At 41.7% G+C, this 17,516-nt stretch overlaps 1 protein-coding gene across 6 annotated transcripts in view; it reads right to left on the bottom strand.

Annotated features, from left to right (window-relative positions):
* LOC127577799 (doublecortin domain-containing protein 1-like) overlaps nucleotides 1-17,516 on the bottom strand; it is a 282,541-nt gene that overhangs the window by 120,618 nt on the left and 144,407 nt on the right. For all 6 annotated transcript variants that reach the window (XR_007957440.1, XR_007957439.1, XM_052029374.1 and 3 more), the window contains exons 9-10: nucleotides 9,717-9,840; nucleotides 3,645-3,826 (exon numbers count right to left, since the gene is read on the bottom strand). Coding sequence is in view for 4 of the 6 variants with exons in the window: in XM_052029374.1 (XP_051885334.1) it covers nucleotides 3,645-3,826; nucleotides 9,717-9,840 (306 nt within the window). In the remaining 2 variants the exon portion in view is untranslated. The remainder of the gene's footprint in view (nucleotides 1-3,644; nucleotides 3,827-9,716; nucleotides 9,841-17,516) is intronic.

The following is a 17,516-nucleotide window of genomic DNA, read 5'->3' on the forward strand; positions in this document are numbered from 1 at the left end:
TTCCTGGAAGCTATTCTCCTTACTTTCCCATCAGATTTCCTCCTGAGATTCTACCAGCAGCCTGGGGCAATTTAAAGTGGCCAATTAACCTAGCAACCTGGACATCTTTGAGATGTGAGAGGGAACTGGAGGAAGCCCCTGCGATCACAGAGCAAACAGGCAAACTTCATGCAGACAGTGGCAGAGGTCAGGATCGAACCTGGGTTACTGGCTGTGGTGGCTACAGCATTCTGCTGCCCGAAGTGGGTTTACGAGTATGGTGCCTGAGGTAAAGCACGTCGATTTACCTGGAGAGGCTGGGGAAATTTCCCCTATTCTGATGAAAGCTCATTGACTTCAAACGTTCAGCCTCTTTCTCTCTCCATAGCTGTTGCCTGACCTACAGAGTATCTCTAGCAATTTCTGGCTTTACTTTTCATTTCCAATATCTGCAATATGATTATTTTATACTGAAGATGGGATTTTCTTCTTAAAGAAAAGAAAGTTAAAGTGAGATTAATGGAATTGTTACTAATTATGAAGTGTTTTGATAGAGTAGATAAGGGAAAGCTGACCCAACTGATGGGGATGCGAGGGAGGAATTTAATTGCTAACAAGAGGGTAAAGAACTAATACAGTCAGCAGAAAAGCTAAGGCCAAGATGAGAACAGATATTTATCCAATGTGTTGTTGTGACCTAGAATTCATTGCTCACTCTGCTTCTTCAGGCAGTTCCAAAAGTAACTTGAAAAAAGGAATTGGATAAATATTTGATGAGGACCCCAGGATTCCAATACTGCTCCAGCAGTTCAGGATAAAATCAAGCCTTATTAATAATTCATCCTACCTATTATCTCTAGGGATTCACTACAGTAATATTTAAAATGAGATTTTTTTTACTGTCAAAAAAATGATTGTATATAGGGTCCAAGTCCATGATCCTGAGTACTAAATCTAGACTGAAACTTTGGTGTTAGAACATAGAAAAACTACAGCACAATTCAGGACCTTCAGCCCACAAAGCTGTGCCGAACATGTCCCTACCCTAGAAATTACTAGGCTTACCCATAGCCCTCTTTCTCTCAGCTCCACGTACCTATCCAGCAGTCTCTTAAAAGGCCCTATCGTATCCACCTCCACCACCGTTGCCAGCAGCCCATTCCATGCATTCACCACTCTGAGTAAAAAAAAAACTTACTCCTGACATCTCCTCTATACCTGCTCCCCAGCACCTTAAACCTATATCCTTGTGGCCACCAATTCAGCCCTGGGGAAAAGCCTTTGACTATCTACCCGATCAATACCTATCATCTTATATACCTCTAATCGGGTCCCCCCCTCATCCTCCAAGGAGGAAAGGCTGAGTTCCCTCAGCCTGCTTTCATAAGGCATGCTCAGCATTCCAGGCAGCATCCTTGTAAATCTCCTCTGCACCCTTTCTATGGCTTCCACATCCTTCCTGTAGTGAGACGACCAGAACTGAGCACAGTACTCCAAGTGGGGTCTGACCAGGGACCTATATAGCTGCAACAATACCTCTCGGCTCCTAAATTCAATTCCTCGATTGATGAAGGAAAATACGCCATATGCATTCTTAACCACAGAGTCAACCTGCACAGCCACTTTGAGCGTCCTATGGACTTGGACCCCAAGATCCCTCTGATCCTCCACACTACCAAGAGTCTGACCATTAAGACTATATTCTGTCATCATATTTGACCTACCACAATGATCAACTTCACACTTATCTGGGTTGAACTGCATCTGTCACTTCTCAGCCCAACTTTGCATCCTATTTATGTCCCTCTGTAACCTCTGACAGCCCTCCAAACTATCCACAACACCCCCAACCTTTGTGTCATCCCCAAACTTACTAACCCACCCCTCCACTTCCTCATCCAGGTCGTTTATAAAAATCATACTGAGGGAGTGTCTCACTGTTGGAAGTGAATTCCTTTCGATGAGATGGTGAATTGAGGTGCTGTCTTTCCTCTCAAATGGATGTACAAGATCCCATAACAACATGTTTGGACAGGTACATGGATAGAAAAGATAGAGGGTTATGGGCCAAATTGGACCAACCCTGGTGGGCAACTTGGTCGGCATGGATGAGTTGGGCCAAAGGGCTTGTTCTCCATGCCATGTCATTCTATGACTCTAAAACAAAAGTGTAGGGCTATGGTAAAAGAGCAGGGAATGGGACAAACTGGATAGATTCTATAAAGAACCAGCATAGGCATAATGGATTAAATAACTTCCTTAAAATGTTGCATCATTTTTTTTTTAAAAAACATACTAGACGCACAAAGTTATATTCCATGTGGTAATAAATCAAAGCAGTGAGAGGTTCTCTTCTCCAGGAATGTTTACCTCTATTAACTCTATAATCAGTCCCAATTCTGACTGAATTTAATGGGAAAATTTTAATCCAGATGCAAAATTGTTAACTTATTTGGAATGATGCTGAAGCTATAGAACATAAAACACAGAACAGTACAGCACTGGACAGGCCATTCGGCCCACGATGTTGTGCCAATCTTGATGCCAATTTATACTAAACGTCCTCCTCCTGTGAGGATATCTTGAAGATTATCACTTCAAGATATCATTACAGTCCAAATTGTTCCCATACTCAAAATATTACTGACTTGAATCAATTATTAACCTCTTCTTATTGGCTTCACTGATGATGAATTCAAGAACAGGGAGTCAGAAGTACTAATCTGAATGTTGAACTGACAGTAGGTACGCACGTAATCTGGATAGATACGATCACATACCTTGGTTGGTTTAACATGATATTTATGGATTACTGTTAAAGTACAAGATGTTGGTGAGACCACACTTGGAGTATTGTGTACAGTTTTGGTTGCCCTGTTATAGGAAAGATATCATTAAACTGGAAAGAACGCAGAGAAGATTTATAAGGATGCTGCCAGAACTCGAGGGCCTGACTTATAGGGAGAGGTTGGGCAGGCTAGGACTTTATTCCTTGGAACATAGGAGACTGAGGGGTGATCTTATAGAGGTGTATAAAATCATGGGGGGTATAGATAGGGTGAACGCATATAATCTTTTTCCCAGGGAAGGGGAACTAAAAGCTAGAGGGCACAGGTTTAAGGTGACAGGGAAAAGATTTAAAAAGGGACCTGAGGGGCAACTTCTTCACGCAGCGAGTGGTGCGTATTTAGAATGAGATACAAGAGGAAGTGGTTGAGGCAGGTACAATAACATTTAAAATAAATTTGGATAAGTACATGGATAGGAGGGGTTTAGAGGGATATGGGGCAAATGCTTGGTGGGCACCATGGTAGGCATGGACGAGTTGGGCCGAAGGGCCTGTTTCCGTGCTGTATTACTGTGACTCTAGGACTAAAATATATTTCTATCCCTTTAAAGATTCTGAGGCATGTTTGTTCCACGTCAAATAACTTTAATCCATTTTTGAAACACTATCAATAATTACACTTACAATGTACGTGGTCTTTGCTCTTACAGTGCAGCAGCCTAATGTCACTAAGATTGCAGATCCAGTAACTATGAAAAGTTGAAATTTTCAGAACTTCAGTATGTACACTGCTTGTGCTGAACTCTCACGTGGAACTGTGTCCACACTGTGATTTGGTTACTGTGACTGAAGTGAAAAAGATAATTTGTGGTCTTACATTTTCTTGAGCATGCTTGTGATATCCGGTCCTGTGACTGTTAGTACCTTGGACTTGTCTTGCTCTCCATTCTTCAGAACCTTTAATCTCACAGGTGCGTATGTGCCTTGACTTTTCTGTCCTGGTTTTTTTAGTGCTGGAGCATTGGGAAGAAGGGACCCTTCAATTGGCCAATCATATTCCTATATTAAAAAAAATATTTTTGTTTTATCCACATATGCACTCATACATTTACTGCAATGTTCTTTTCAAAAATGCCAGCATCTCTCGTGGCATTTGTGTTAGACGTGTTTGCATCATTTGGAGATATTAAGTTGCTGTTCTGGATTGCTCCTTTATGACTTCAACTCAGTCACCCAACTTTAAAGTAATGGTCTAAATAGGTAAATCTAGATAATTACAGCTGCTCATAAATTCATGAGGTCAATTAGTGGGGAATTATAACTGCCTGTAATTGAGACTTCAAGTCAGTGATTGGTTTTGTTGCATTTTTAAAAGATAATTTGCATCTGTTTGGCATGCCTTTCTTTACTTGCTTGAGTACCTAGATCTAGAATTCCCTCATTAAATCTCTGCCCTTTTTACGGCATCACAGGAATTTATGGCACAGAAGGAAGACCTTCGGCCCATTGAAGCTATGCTAGCTAAAAATGTACACTAGGTTAATCTCACTCAAGGCCAAACATTCAGCTGGAGGAACATAGCAGATCGAGCAGCATCTGTGGGAGGAAAGGAACCGTCAACGTTTCAGGTCGAAACCTTGCATCATGTCTCCAGGTTAACCTCATTTCCCAGTTCCTGGTTCATAAGCCTACAAATCACTGCTCTTCAATTACTCATTCAGGTACTTAACTGCAATGTTCTCTAACCTTCTGCTTTTGTTGTGCACTGACTGAGCAAAGCAAACTGAGCACAGCACATCTACCTGATTCAAGAACTTAGCAGATAAGAAGTTATCACAAAGACTGGATGTTGGGAGGCATGTGAAAGGAATTCTATGTGGGTTCAACCTCTTCACGAAACTGTTCAGATAGAACTTGGTGTCCAGCAGAATAACATTGGGATTGTGGTGAGCAGAGGAATCAGCATTTCATGCCTGAAGCTTTAGAAAGAATATAGTGAAGATGTCTCATGATCTTCAAAGTCTTTGAAACAATATTGTGAAGATGACACTGAACATTGTTGGAGCATTGCATTTTTGTCATAGTATTAAGGAACTTGTCAATTATTTGCAGCTTTCTTTATAGAGGTTAAGTTTTTGAAAGTTTTGAGTATGTTACAATACATACTTCTGAGAGCTAAATGACATTAGATATCTGTGTAAAAAATGGTGATAGTGTTATACAGCACAGAAACAGGTCCTTCAACCCACCATGCCTACACCAACCATTATGCACCTATGCAAATCCCATTTATCATAACCTATAAAGCCTTTACAATTCAATTGGTCACCCAGATGATTCTTAAATGTGAGCGTACCTGCCTCCACCACCTTCACAGGTAGTGTGTTCCAGATTACAATCACACACTGGGTAAAAACAAAATCTTCCTCAGATCCCCTCTAAACCTCTTACTCCTTACTTTTATTAGACAAGTCTAACATGGGAAAAGTTTCTTACTGTCTACTTGCTCTATCCCCCTCAATTTTGCATTTCCACCAGGTCCCCCATCAGCCTCCTCTGCTCCAAGCAAATAACTCCAGCTTCTCCTTGTAATTGAAACATTCCCACCCCCAGTGAATGTCCTCTGCACCTCTCCAATACAATTACACCCTTCCTATGGTGTGGCAACCAGAACTGCACACAATACTCCAGCTGTGGGCTAACTCATGGTAAATTGGTTTATTATTGTCACATGTACGAGGTACAGTGAAACACTTTTATATAGCATCCATACAGATCATTTCATTACAGCAATGCATTGAGGTAGTACAAGCGAAAACAATAACAGAATGCAGAATAAAGTGTTACAGTTACAGAGAAAGTGTAGTGCAGGCAGACAATAAGGTACAAGGCCATAATGAGGTAGATTGTGAGGTCAGGAGTCCAATTTATCGTACTAGGGGACCATTCAATAGTCTTGTAACAGCAGGATAGAAGCTGTCTTTGAGTCTGGTGGTATATACTTTCAGGCTTTTGTATCTTCTTCCCAGTGGGAGGGGGAAGAGAAGAGAGAATGTCTGGGGTGGGTGGGATCTTTGACTCTGCTGGCTGCTTTACTGAAGCAGTGAGAAGCGTAAACAGAGTCCAAGAAGGGGAGGCGAGTTTCGGTGATGTGCTGGGCTGTGTCCACAACTCTCTGCAGTTTCTTGCAGTCACGGGCAAAGCAGTTGCTGTACCAAGCCCTGATGCGTCCAGGTAGGATGCTTTCTATGGTGGTACATTGATATAATTTGGAGAGAGTCAAAAGGGACATGCCAAATTTCTTCTCCTGAGGAAGTAGAGGTGCTGATGAGTTTTATACAGCTATACCAAGACTTGCTTGTACTTACACTCTGTACCCCAGGTAATGAAGGTAAGCAACCCATGTGTCTCCTTCACCACCATTTAGATTTGTACACTATGCTCCCTTTGTTCCTCAATACTCCCAAGGGCCCTACCAGTCATAATATACATCCTACCCTTATATGACCTCCAAAATACTCCCCATTCACACTTCTCAGGATCAGATTTCATCTACCACTGTCCTCTCCAACTTACCAGCTGATCAATATTCTATAGCCTAAGATGACCTTCCTCACTAGCAACTACACCACCAATTTTTGTGTCAACTGCAAACTTACTACCTGCCAAGAAAGCTCACCAGCACCTTTACTTCCTCAGGAGTTTAGCATGTCCCCCTTGACACTTGCCAACTTTTATCAATGCACCATAGAAAGCATCCTATCTGGATGCATCACAGCTTGGGATAGAAACTGCTCTACCTGGGACCACAATAAACTGCAGAGATTTGAGGGCACAGCTTAGCACATCATGGAAACCAGCCTCTCCTCCATAGACTGTCTACACTTCTTGCTGCCTCGGTAAAGCAGCCAACATAATCAAAGACCCCTCCCCTCCCCATCAGAAGATACAAAAGCCTGAAAGCACATACCACCAGGCTCAAGGACAGCTTCTATCCCACTGTGATAAGACTATTGAATGGTTTCCTAGTACCATAAAAAGGACTTGACCTCACAATCGACCTCATTATGACCTTGCACTTTGTCTGCCTGCACTGCATTTTCTCTGTAGCTGTGACACTTTACTCTGCATTTTGTATTGTTTTACCCTGTACTACCTCAATGTACTGGGTAATGAATTGATCTATATGAACACAAAGTCTGGAGGAACTCAGTGGATCAGGCAGATGAGAAGTCTCGACTGGAAACGTCGACTGTCCATTCCCCTCCACAGATGCTGCCTGACCCACTGAGTTTCTCCAGCGCTTTGCATGTGTTGCTCCAGATTCCAGCATCTGCAGTCTCCTGTGTTTCCATGGAATTTTACAATTTGTATTCCTTAAGATGACATCTTGACCTCTGACCTCATTGAAGCAGCTGAAGTTAGTTGTACCTACAGCCCTGATTACTTCCTGCAGCAAGATCTTGGAACTGTGATGATTAATTGCCATTAACCATAACCATTTTCCTTTAAGCTCAGCATGACTCCAGCCAGCGTAACCCTTCATTTTTTCTAATTTAACCACAAATGCAACTTACTTTCAGGCCAATTTTCCTGACCATAATAATGCTTCCTTGCTTTGGCTTTTTGCTCACTAACGAGCACTAGTTTTGCTCACTCATGAAACTCTGTCCCTTCCTACCACACTGCACTTTGCATCACCTAAATTGTTACTTTGCTCTATGGCTTTAACCCCTCTTTAGGAAAACTAACATTCCGCTCACTGGAACCACACTACTCCCCTGCTGCAGTTTATTTTGGAACTGGAATATTATTGTCAGGTGTACCAAGATACAGTGAAAAATCTGTTTGCCTGCTGCATTTACAGGACGGATAGCAGCAGCTCACCAAGGCTTCTTCAATAGCACCTCCCTAACCTGTAAACTATATTGTCCAGAAGACACCAGCATTAGGAATATGGGAACACCATCGACTACAAGTTCCCCTTGAAGTTATTCACCATGCTTACTTGCTTTGTAGCATATGGCTGACCCTTCATGGTCACCAGATCAAAATCCAAGAACTCCAACGTAACAGCAACTTGCACCAGTAACTTCTGTAGGTGTTCATGAGGACGATTTGACACTATTTTCTCGAGCCTTCAAGGATGGGCAATAAATGTTGGTCTTTCCAATAATATTTACATTGCAGGACCATATTAAAATAAAGAAACAAGGTGGCAGTTTCTTCCTTTGCACCCTATCAAACCTTTTAATCATTTGAAACCTCTCAGTTCACTCATTCTATACTGAAGAAAACAAGATTTTAGATGCAGTTACAGATCAACTTCATATGAAAGCAGTTGAAATTCCTTTCATATTATCATATCAAAAGAGTTTAACAGCAAATTGAGAAAAATGCACTCTATATCTCTGGACTTTCAAACCCCTCAAGATAGCTTCAATGTATGATGTTAATGTTAACACAGATTTACAGTCCAGGCCAATCAACAGGAGCAAAGCCCAACAGGATGTCTGAGCCTTTGATGACAAATGCCCTTGTGCTGGGATTGGGGTATAACAAGCATCCCCCCCCCCATAAAACAACGAAAGAAATCTTGACAGCCGAAGCCAAGCCACCGGCATAATCAGCTGTCAGTGTAGTCTAAGAAAGACTTGGATCTTCCTGATAATCAGAAATTAAAATCTATTGGAAGCCCTTCAAACAATTAAAAAACAACTTAGAAACATAAAGCAGTTAAATAAACTTCAACAATTCAAAAAACTTAACTAACATTTACTACAGCATCTTCAGCTATCCCCCAAGGTGTATAGGGAAACTGCCCCTGTGCCCAGACCAACCTCGAATGGATTCCTCTCCACAGGTGGTGGGAAATTGCCACAACTTTTCATACAGTTTACAACTACGCATCCACAAACCACTGATCTTATTCTCAACATCTTAAAACATTTTTATTTCCACCTATTTCCTGTTCTAATGAAAGGATGTTGACTTGTAATATTATTGGTATTGGTTTATTATTGTCACATGTACTGAAATACAGCGAAAAACTTGTTTGCGTGCCATCCAGACAGATCATGCCATACACAAGTAAATTGAGGTAGTAAAAAGGAAAACCAAATGCAGATTATAATCTTACAGTTACAGAGAAAGTGCAGTGCAGGTAAACAAATAAATTGCAGGGGCCACAACGAGGTAGATTGGGAGATCAAGAGTTCATCTTTCAGCATATGAAAGGTCCCTTCAAGAGTCTGGTGGTATGTGCTCTCAAGCTTTTATATCTTCTGCCCAACAGGAGAGGGGAGAAGAGAGAATGGCCAATTAACTACTTTCTCCACACACTGCCTGACTTGACACACACTTCCAGCAACCTCAGTTTTTACTTCAGATTTCCAGAATCCACAAAATTTTGCCTTTTTTGTTAATACCATTGCATTTAGAATTCAAGTTTATAAAAATACCCCCCCCCCCCCCCCATGACTGAAGGTCTTTAGGCAATAGTTAGTTTAGTTTATTGTCACATACACCAGGATGCAATGAAATTCCTTGTTCACGTGAAGATCACAGTAACTGTATACACAGTAATAATAAATACAGCAACAAGCACAAAACATAATGGTGCAAAGATTATAGTACAATCTGAAGTAGTGCAAAAAGAAATGCTAAGGTACTTGAGAAAGATAGAATTAGCGATTACCCTACATGGAAGTAAGAAAGATGGAGGGTTAGGGGCTGTGCAAGAGGGAAGGGTTAAATTGATCATGGAGTACATGCTTATGTAGGTTGGCACAACATTGTGGGCCAAAGGGCCTGTTCTGTTCTAGTGTTCTATTCTGAAGCTTCTGAAAAATATCAAACTTAGCCTGACCAATGCCAACTGTTGGCTCTCTGTAATAAACCATGAAGGGAACGTTGTACACCATCTATTGATCAGTAAAAGCTCTACTACCTCATTCAATTCACCATCTGGCAACACAGGCCACATGTAGGTTAGCTTGTTCCACAGGGGGTTCTCCTGTTTTGAGTTCTTCCATTGACCCGGTTTTGCAATTCCTTCCTGTTTGATGGCCCATCTAATGAAACAATAATATATTTTTAATTGAAAACAAGATCAATCCAGATTTTTCTTCTTTAAATATAGAAACACTAATATAAACATTAAATGTTTCAACACTGCAGCATAATACTTTCTCCAGGCCTTGTAAACATGTCTTGGATCTGAGACTGCATTAAGGACTTGTTTGTTGAAGAAAGCTGAAAGAGAACTAGAAGTGAGAGTTTGGGGCTGCTAAATCAGTGGAACATTTGCTGCATCTGCTTTTACTTTTGTCATTTATTTTTCTTGAGAAGCACTTGAAGACAATTGATGTGAAGCGATTGAGTTGTTGGATTAGCAACCAGTATTCTCAGCCATTGATCCAGGCATGGGAGTTGGAATGGTACCATACTCTAACACTGGGCTCCACATGGAATCCAGTGTTACAGCACAAACTGGACTTCCCCACCACTTATGCCAAGGAATGGAATTAAACAAAATTGAACTAAGTAACATTAACAATGAAACTACCAGATTATTGTAAAAGCAGAAAGCAAGTTTGCTCTTAACCTGTCCAGCCTATATATAATTCATGACCCAAAGTTGTCAACTCTTAACTGCCTCCATGGTATAGGGGCAATTAGGCATGAATAATAAATGTGGAATTGCCAATAATGTCTATATTCTGTGAATAAATTAAAAACAATTAAACAGTAAAAAAAATTTGTCACATTACAGGAACTAAAAATGAGCCCAGAAATTTAAAAAGCAACCAAGAGCAGTATCAAAAAGAATGCATAGAATGGAAGTCCAGATAAAGTAATACAGTAAGTTAAACTATTGTTGTTTCCAACCTATAATCAAAACCAAGATCCACAATTTAAGAAATCAGATCCTAAAGGAAAACCACCATTTTGGTGTATATTAAAACCATCAAGGGGCCAAAGGTTTGATCAGGAACTTTTTACTAGTCAGCAGTATAGACTCCATTTAAAAAAAATTTCCATCTGGGCTGGAATAAAGTGTGTTGATGGGTGAGTGATTAAATGGCCCACTACTAGAAAAGATTCTTAGAGACAGGATGTATGGGCATTTGGAGAAGTATAGGCTGATTACAGTCGTCATGACTTTGTGAGGGGCAGGTTGTGGCCTCACGAGGCCTGATTGAATTCTTTGAAGATGCGACAAACGCACATTGAAGGTAGTAGCAGTGGATGTGGTGTACATGGATTTTTAGTAAGGTGTTTGATAAGGGTTCCTCATGGAAGGCTTATTCAGAAAAGTCAGGAGATATGGGATCCGGGGAAACTTGGCTGTGTGGATTCAGAATTGGCTCACCCATAGAAGACAGAGGGTGGTGGTAGATGGAGCATATTCTGCCTGAAGGTCGGTGACCAGTGATGTTCTGCAGGGATCTGTTCTGGGACCCCTGCTCTTTGTGATTTTTTATAAATGACTTTAGACGAGGATGTGGAAGGGTGGGTTAGTACAGTTTGCTGATGATACAAAGGTTGGTGGTGTTGTGGCTAGTGTAGAAGGTTGCTGTAGATTACAACAGGATATTGATAGACTGCAGAGCTGGGCTTAGCAGTGGCAGATAGAGTTCAACCCGGATAAGCGTAAAATGATACCCTTTGGGAGATCGAATTTGAAGGCAGAATACAGGGTTAATGGCAGGACGCTTAGCAGTGTGGAGAAACAGAGGGATCTTGGGGTCCACGTCCATAGATCCTTCAAGGTTGCCACGCAGGTTGATATGGTTGTTAAGAAGGCATATGGTGTGTTAGCCTTCATTAGTCAGGGTATTGAGTTCAAGAACTGTGAGGTGATGTTGCAGCTCTACAGAACTCTAGTCAGACCACACTTGGAGTATTGTGTTCAGTTCTGGTTGCCTCATTATAGGAAGGATGTGGAAGCTTTAGAGAGGGTGCAGAGGAGATTTACCAGGATGTTTCCTGGATTGGAGAGCATGACTTATGAGGATAAGTTGAGTGAGCTAGGGTTTTTCACTTCGGGGAGAAGGAGGATGAGAGGTGACTTGATAGAGGTGTACAAGATAAGAGGCATAGATCGAGTGGACAGTCAGAGACTTTTTCCCAGGGCGACAATGGCTAACACGAGGGGACAATTTTAAGGTGATTGGAGGAAGATATAAGGGGGATGTCAGTGGCAAGTTTTTTTTAAAACTACACAGAGAGTGGGGGGTGCATGGAATGCACTGCCAGCAGAGGTGTGGGGGCAGATACATTAGGGACATGGAAACACTACAGCACAATTCAGGCCCTTCAGCCCACAAAGCTGTGCTGAACATGTCCCTACCCTAGAAGTTACTAGGCTTACCCATAACCCTCTATTTTATTCAGGTCCATGTACCTATCTAACAGTTTCTTGAAAGATCCTATCATATCAGCCTCCACCATCGTTTCTGGCAGCCCATTCCACATACTCACCACTCTGAGTAAAAAAAACTTACCCCTGACATCTCTATATCTATTCCCCAGCACCTTAAACCTATGTTCTCTTGTGGCAACCATTTCAGCCCTGGGGAAAAGCCTCTGACTATCTACCCTATCAATACCTCTCATCATCTTATACACCTCTATCAGGTCCACCCTCATCCTCTCTCTCTCCAAGGAGAAAAGGCCGAGTTCCCTCAGCCTGCTTTCATAAGGCATGCTCCGCATTCCAGGCAGCATCCTTGTAAATCTCCTCTATACCCTCTCTATGGCTTCCACATCTTTCCTGTAGTGAGGCAACCAGAACTGAGCACAAGACTCCAAGTGGAGTTTGACCAGGGACCTATATAGCTGCAATAATACCGACTCCCAAATTCAATTCCCTGATTGATGAAGGACAATACACCATATGCCTTCTTAACCACAGAGTCAACCTGTGCAGCTGCTTTGAGCGTCCTATGGACTCGGACCCTAAGATCCCTCTGATCCTCCACACTGCCAAGAGTCCTACCATTAAGACTATATTCTGCCAACATATTTGACCTTCCAAAATGAACCACTTCACACTTATCTGGGTTGAACTGCATCTGCCACTTCTCAGCCCAACTTTGCATCCTATCTATGTCCCTCTGTAACCTCTGACAGCCCTCCAAACTATCCACAACACCCCCAACCTTCGTGTCATCCACAAACTTACTAACCCACCCCTCCACTTCCTCATCCAGGTCATTTATAAAAATCACAAATAGTAAGGGTCCCAGTACAGACCCCTAAGGTACACCACTGGTCACCGACCTCCACTCAGAATATGACCCTTCAACAACCACTCTTTGCCTTCTGTGGGCCAGCCAGTTCTGGATCCACACTGCAATGTCCCCTTGGATTCCATGTCTCCTCACCTTCTCCATAAGCCTCGCATGGGGTACCTTATCAAACACCTTGCTGAAATCCATATACACTACATCTACTGCTCTCCCTTCATCAATGCGTTTAGTCACATCCTCAAAAAAATTCAATCAGGCTCGTAAGGCAGGACCTACCCTTAACAAAGCCACACTGACTATTCCTAATCATATTATACCTCTCCAAATGTTCATAAATCCTGCCTCAGGATCTTCTCCATCAGCTTACCAACCACTGAGGTAAGACTCACCGGTCTATAATTCCCTGGGCTATCCCTACTCCCCTTCTTGAATGAGGGAACAACATCTGCAACCCTCCAATCTTCTGGAACCTCTCCCATCTCCATTAGCGACGCAAAGATCATCGTCAGAGGCTCTGCAATCTCCTCCCTCACCTCCCACAGCAACCTGGGGTACATCCCATCCGGTCCCAGTGACTTATCTAACTTGATGCTTTCCAAAAGTTTCAAAATCTGATTTGGGGACAAAAATGCAGATATTGGCTGACACTGTTTCGTTTTTTTTTAAGGTTTTTCCTTGCTGTTTCTTCTATCTAACAGCTTCATGTTTTGGTAGTGGGGGTAGTTTTTTTTTTGGTTAAAAAAAAATCAATTTTTTCTTTCCTTATTAACTAACTACTATATGTGATTATTGATTTAGGGTATTGTAATCCTAAGTACAACTTAATACAATGTATTCAGTAGTATTTTTACTTTCTTTTTTGATGCATGTATTTAATAAAAATATTGTAAAAAAAAAGTTTCAGCACCACCTCTTTTCTAATATCTACATGCTCAAGCTTTTCAGGCCGCTGCATGTCCCCACTACAATCCCCTAGATCCTTTTCCGTACTGAATACTGAGGTAAAGAGACTCTTAGATAGACACATGAATGATAGAGAAATAGGGGGCTATGTGGGAGGGAAGGGTTAGATAGATCTTAGAGCAGGATAAAATGTCAGCACAACATTGCGGGCTGAAGGACCTATACTGTGCTGTAATGTTCTTTGTTTTATGTTCTTCTGCAAATTTGCATTGTAGATGGAAACTCACAAAATGTCCCTGTTTATCTTTGTTTAAGAAAATGCTTCTATGGGACACATGAAACGGATTTGACAAAATTAGCAATGGTTGAAGGCCACTTAACAAATCTGCATGCTTGACATTATTTTGCTCAATACAATTATGGGAAGTTATTTTACCTGGGAGACAGAGAACATGTACCACATGGTGGCAGTGTTACACTATTTTAAACACTCCCTCGATCACAACCCTTTCCCCCCCAACACCCCTTGTTCATTATTTCTTTCTCCATTTTGAGAAGGACACTTCACATCTTCTCCACAGTTGGGTTGTTATTATTTTGCAATTGATATAACAATGTTTCAAGAATTTAAAGATTGGTTTTACAGAGATAGTGGACCAGAAATTGCAGTGCACCTTATAAGGCACATCATGCACATTGGTGTGCCAAAATCCATTTCAACATCAGTCCAAGAATTGGGGGAGGAAGAGGGCCAGAATTAAGTTCCCATTTGGAACCATGGGGGTATGGGTGGGGAGGTGGTTAGGGTACTGTCCTAGAAGCCTAGAGGTGTGGGGAGGAGTGCTGGTTGGTTGGCTTATGATGCCAATTATGTTGGGACAGGTGAAGTTTGCAGCCTCCTCATCACCAAGTTTAAACGGCAAGTTGGTGATTGAAAGAGTTGGACAGAGAGTCAGGGGAAAATTGGAGTGGTGGGTTGGGTTGGGTTGGGTTGGGGTGATTGGGAAATCAGGCAATGAAATAATGGGGCAGCAGAGGGTGGGGGAAATGTGATGATCAGTACTTTAGGAGGGGTCAGTAGGTTACATTAGGGCAATGTCTCCTTGCCTCCAAGATGAGTGTTGCATGATGAACAATGCCAACTGATGTGGAAATCATGTTACTCACAAACAAGTCTCACTCTAGGAAGTGCTCAGGCAAATGTCCCACAAGTAGGTACATTAACAACATTTAAAAAGTACTTGGACAGGTGCATGGATAGGAAAGGTTTAGATGGATATGGGCCAAACATGGGCAAATGGGACTAGCTTGGATGGGCCAGTTGGGCCTGTTCCTGTGCTGTCTGACTCTACTCTCTAACTCTAATTAGTTGTTATCACACTTCACTCCAGGAAAATCCCATTTCCAGTCAGACAGTGCTGAAGTAAAACTTTGCAACACTATCAACTTACTTGCTCAGTGACAGAACATCTGGGTTCATACATCCTGTTATAGAAATGCTGAGTGAGATCATACCAAATATATATTTTCCACTATTAAAGTTTTACACTTAACAACAACAGATTAGCATCAAGATATCAGAGAGGGGCTTCTAGGGTACAAGAAATCTACCAAACTGGGGGGAGTTGCAGAAATTACCAAGCAACAGGCCTTTCAACTCATCAATTCTGTACTAGTCCCTAGTCAGGCCCATTACCACTTCAGTTTCTCAGAAGCCCGAGTATTTTTCTCTGAAATGCCAATGCAATTCCCTTTGAATCAGAAATTTCAGAAAATTTGCTGGTTCCCATTCCATGCTTTCAAGGAAAACCAATTTCATCCTCACCCTGAGTTAAAAATATTTTGAATCACTTTAAAGGCACTGATTCACCCTTTCCAACTTAAAGGACTGAAGCATGAAGCAACTGTTCAGTCATGCTCACAATACAAGCCGTATTAATGTGAAAGCTAATGTACTTTTTTTTAAATGGAACAGTGGCATTTAACTGGCTGAATCTCACTCAATCTTAATTGCAGTAAAAGGATCTGTGAAAAACACTTTCAAAAAAAAACAGCAGAGTTTGCAGCTTTAATCAAATTTTATAATAGTGTTAAGGTACTAAATGTCAGCAAAAATTGTGTCCAAAGATGTCAGTTTGCAAATTGTATGTGTAAATGTGTTTAGAATAATGAAAGCAAACATCTATTACTGCTTATTGTGTGATTTAGAAACAACATGAAAATCCTTTGTTTCTATTTTAATGTGGCAGCCTTGATACAAAACTGTCTTGGTACATATGACCTACCCCTTCGTGATCTCACTGAATGGTAGAACAGTTCAAGGGCTGATTGACATGGTCTGTTCTAATGTCCCCTTGATTTGGATCTTTGAACTACTCAGAGATAAAGTAAAAATACCTTGCATAATGATTTTCTTCTACCTCTTGCCATTCCCGTGTATTGGAATGTCACTCTCTCTCCTTGCTTGAGGCAGTGGGCAGACAACCTGCTCTCTGGCTCTAATCACTGCTGCTGATCGGCCGGCTGAGGTGACTTGTTGGCCAGCTCCTTCTCCCCTCTGGTACAACAGTAACTTGCCTCTGCTTGAATCTGCTCAAAAGCTGATCCTGGAGGGAGAAGTGGGCACACAGCCATCACCAGCACAGTGTGCCACTATGCTGACTCAACTGCTGTGCCATGTGTGGGCAATTGATTTTGAACAGGTCATAATTCCAGAAACAGGATTAAGATCAAAGCATGTGGTTCACTCAGCATTTGAAGTACACTGATACAACTTAAAAGGTTACAATTTCTGGCCGCATAATCAAAGTCAGCCCAGTCTGAAAATTTTACCAGTTTCAAATGGAGAACAAAAAATCTTTGAAATCAGCCAAGCTGTAACAAGCACCAAGCACCCTAGGCTTTTAAAGTCAAATTTAAGCTTTGAATGTTATTTCAACTCCAGCTGTTTAATCACAAGGCAGAGCAGTGTATTACATTGAAAACCTTTCCAAATTGCTGAGAAGCGGTATAGTCTGAAAAGCCACTTGATAAATTATCATTTCTAACTCAACTGCAATTGGGTAGTAAATAGAAGGGAGGGGCACAGGGGGTTGGTTGGAGGTTTGTGGCGGAGAGATCATGTCACAATTCTGACTGTGCAAAACTCTTGTGGTTGGACAGCTGAAGACAAGAATTGACTTCTGCTGTCAATTCATGATGGCTCTGCAGAATTGGTCCCTGACTGAGCCAGTTCAGCCTTATGCCCTGATCAGCCAACCAGTTCTCCATCGCTGTCCATTGATTTAGAACAGAAAATAAAGCACAGGATCAGGCCCTTCGGCCCACAATGTTGTGCCAAACCAATTACATTAGTAATAAAATGCCCAACTAAACTAATCCCTTCTGCCTACACAATGTCCATATCCTACCATTTCCCTCATTCATGTGCCTAAGAGCTCTTGAATACCCCAATTATATTTGACTTCATCACCACCCCAGGCAGCCCATTCCAGGCACCCACCACTCAAAAAAAAAAATGACCTGCACATCTCCCCTGAACTTTTCCCCCCTCACCTTAAATGCCTGCCCTCTAGTATTAGACATTTCAA

The sequence above is a fragment of the Pristis pectinata genome, chromosome 14, assembly GCF_009764475.1.
Source record: "Pristis pectinata isolate sPriPec2 chromosome 14, sPriPec2.1.pri, whole genome shotgun sequence".
Lineage (NCBI taxonomy): Eukaryota > Metazoa > Chordata > Chondrichthyes > Rhinopristiformes > Pristidae > Pristis > Pristis pectinata.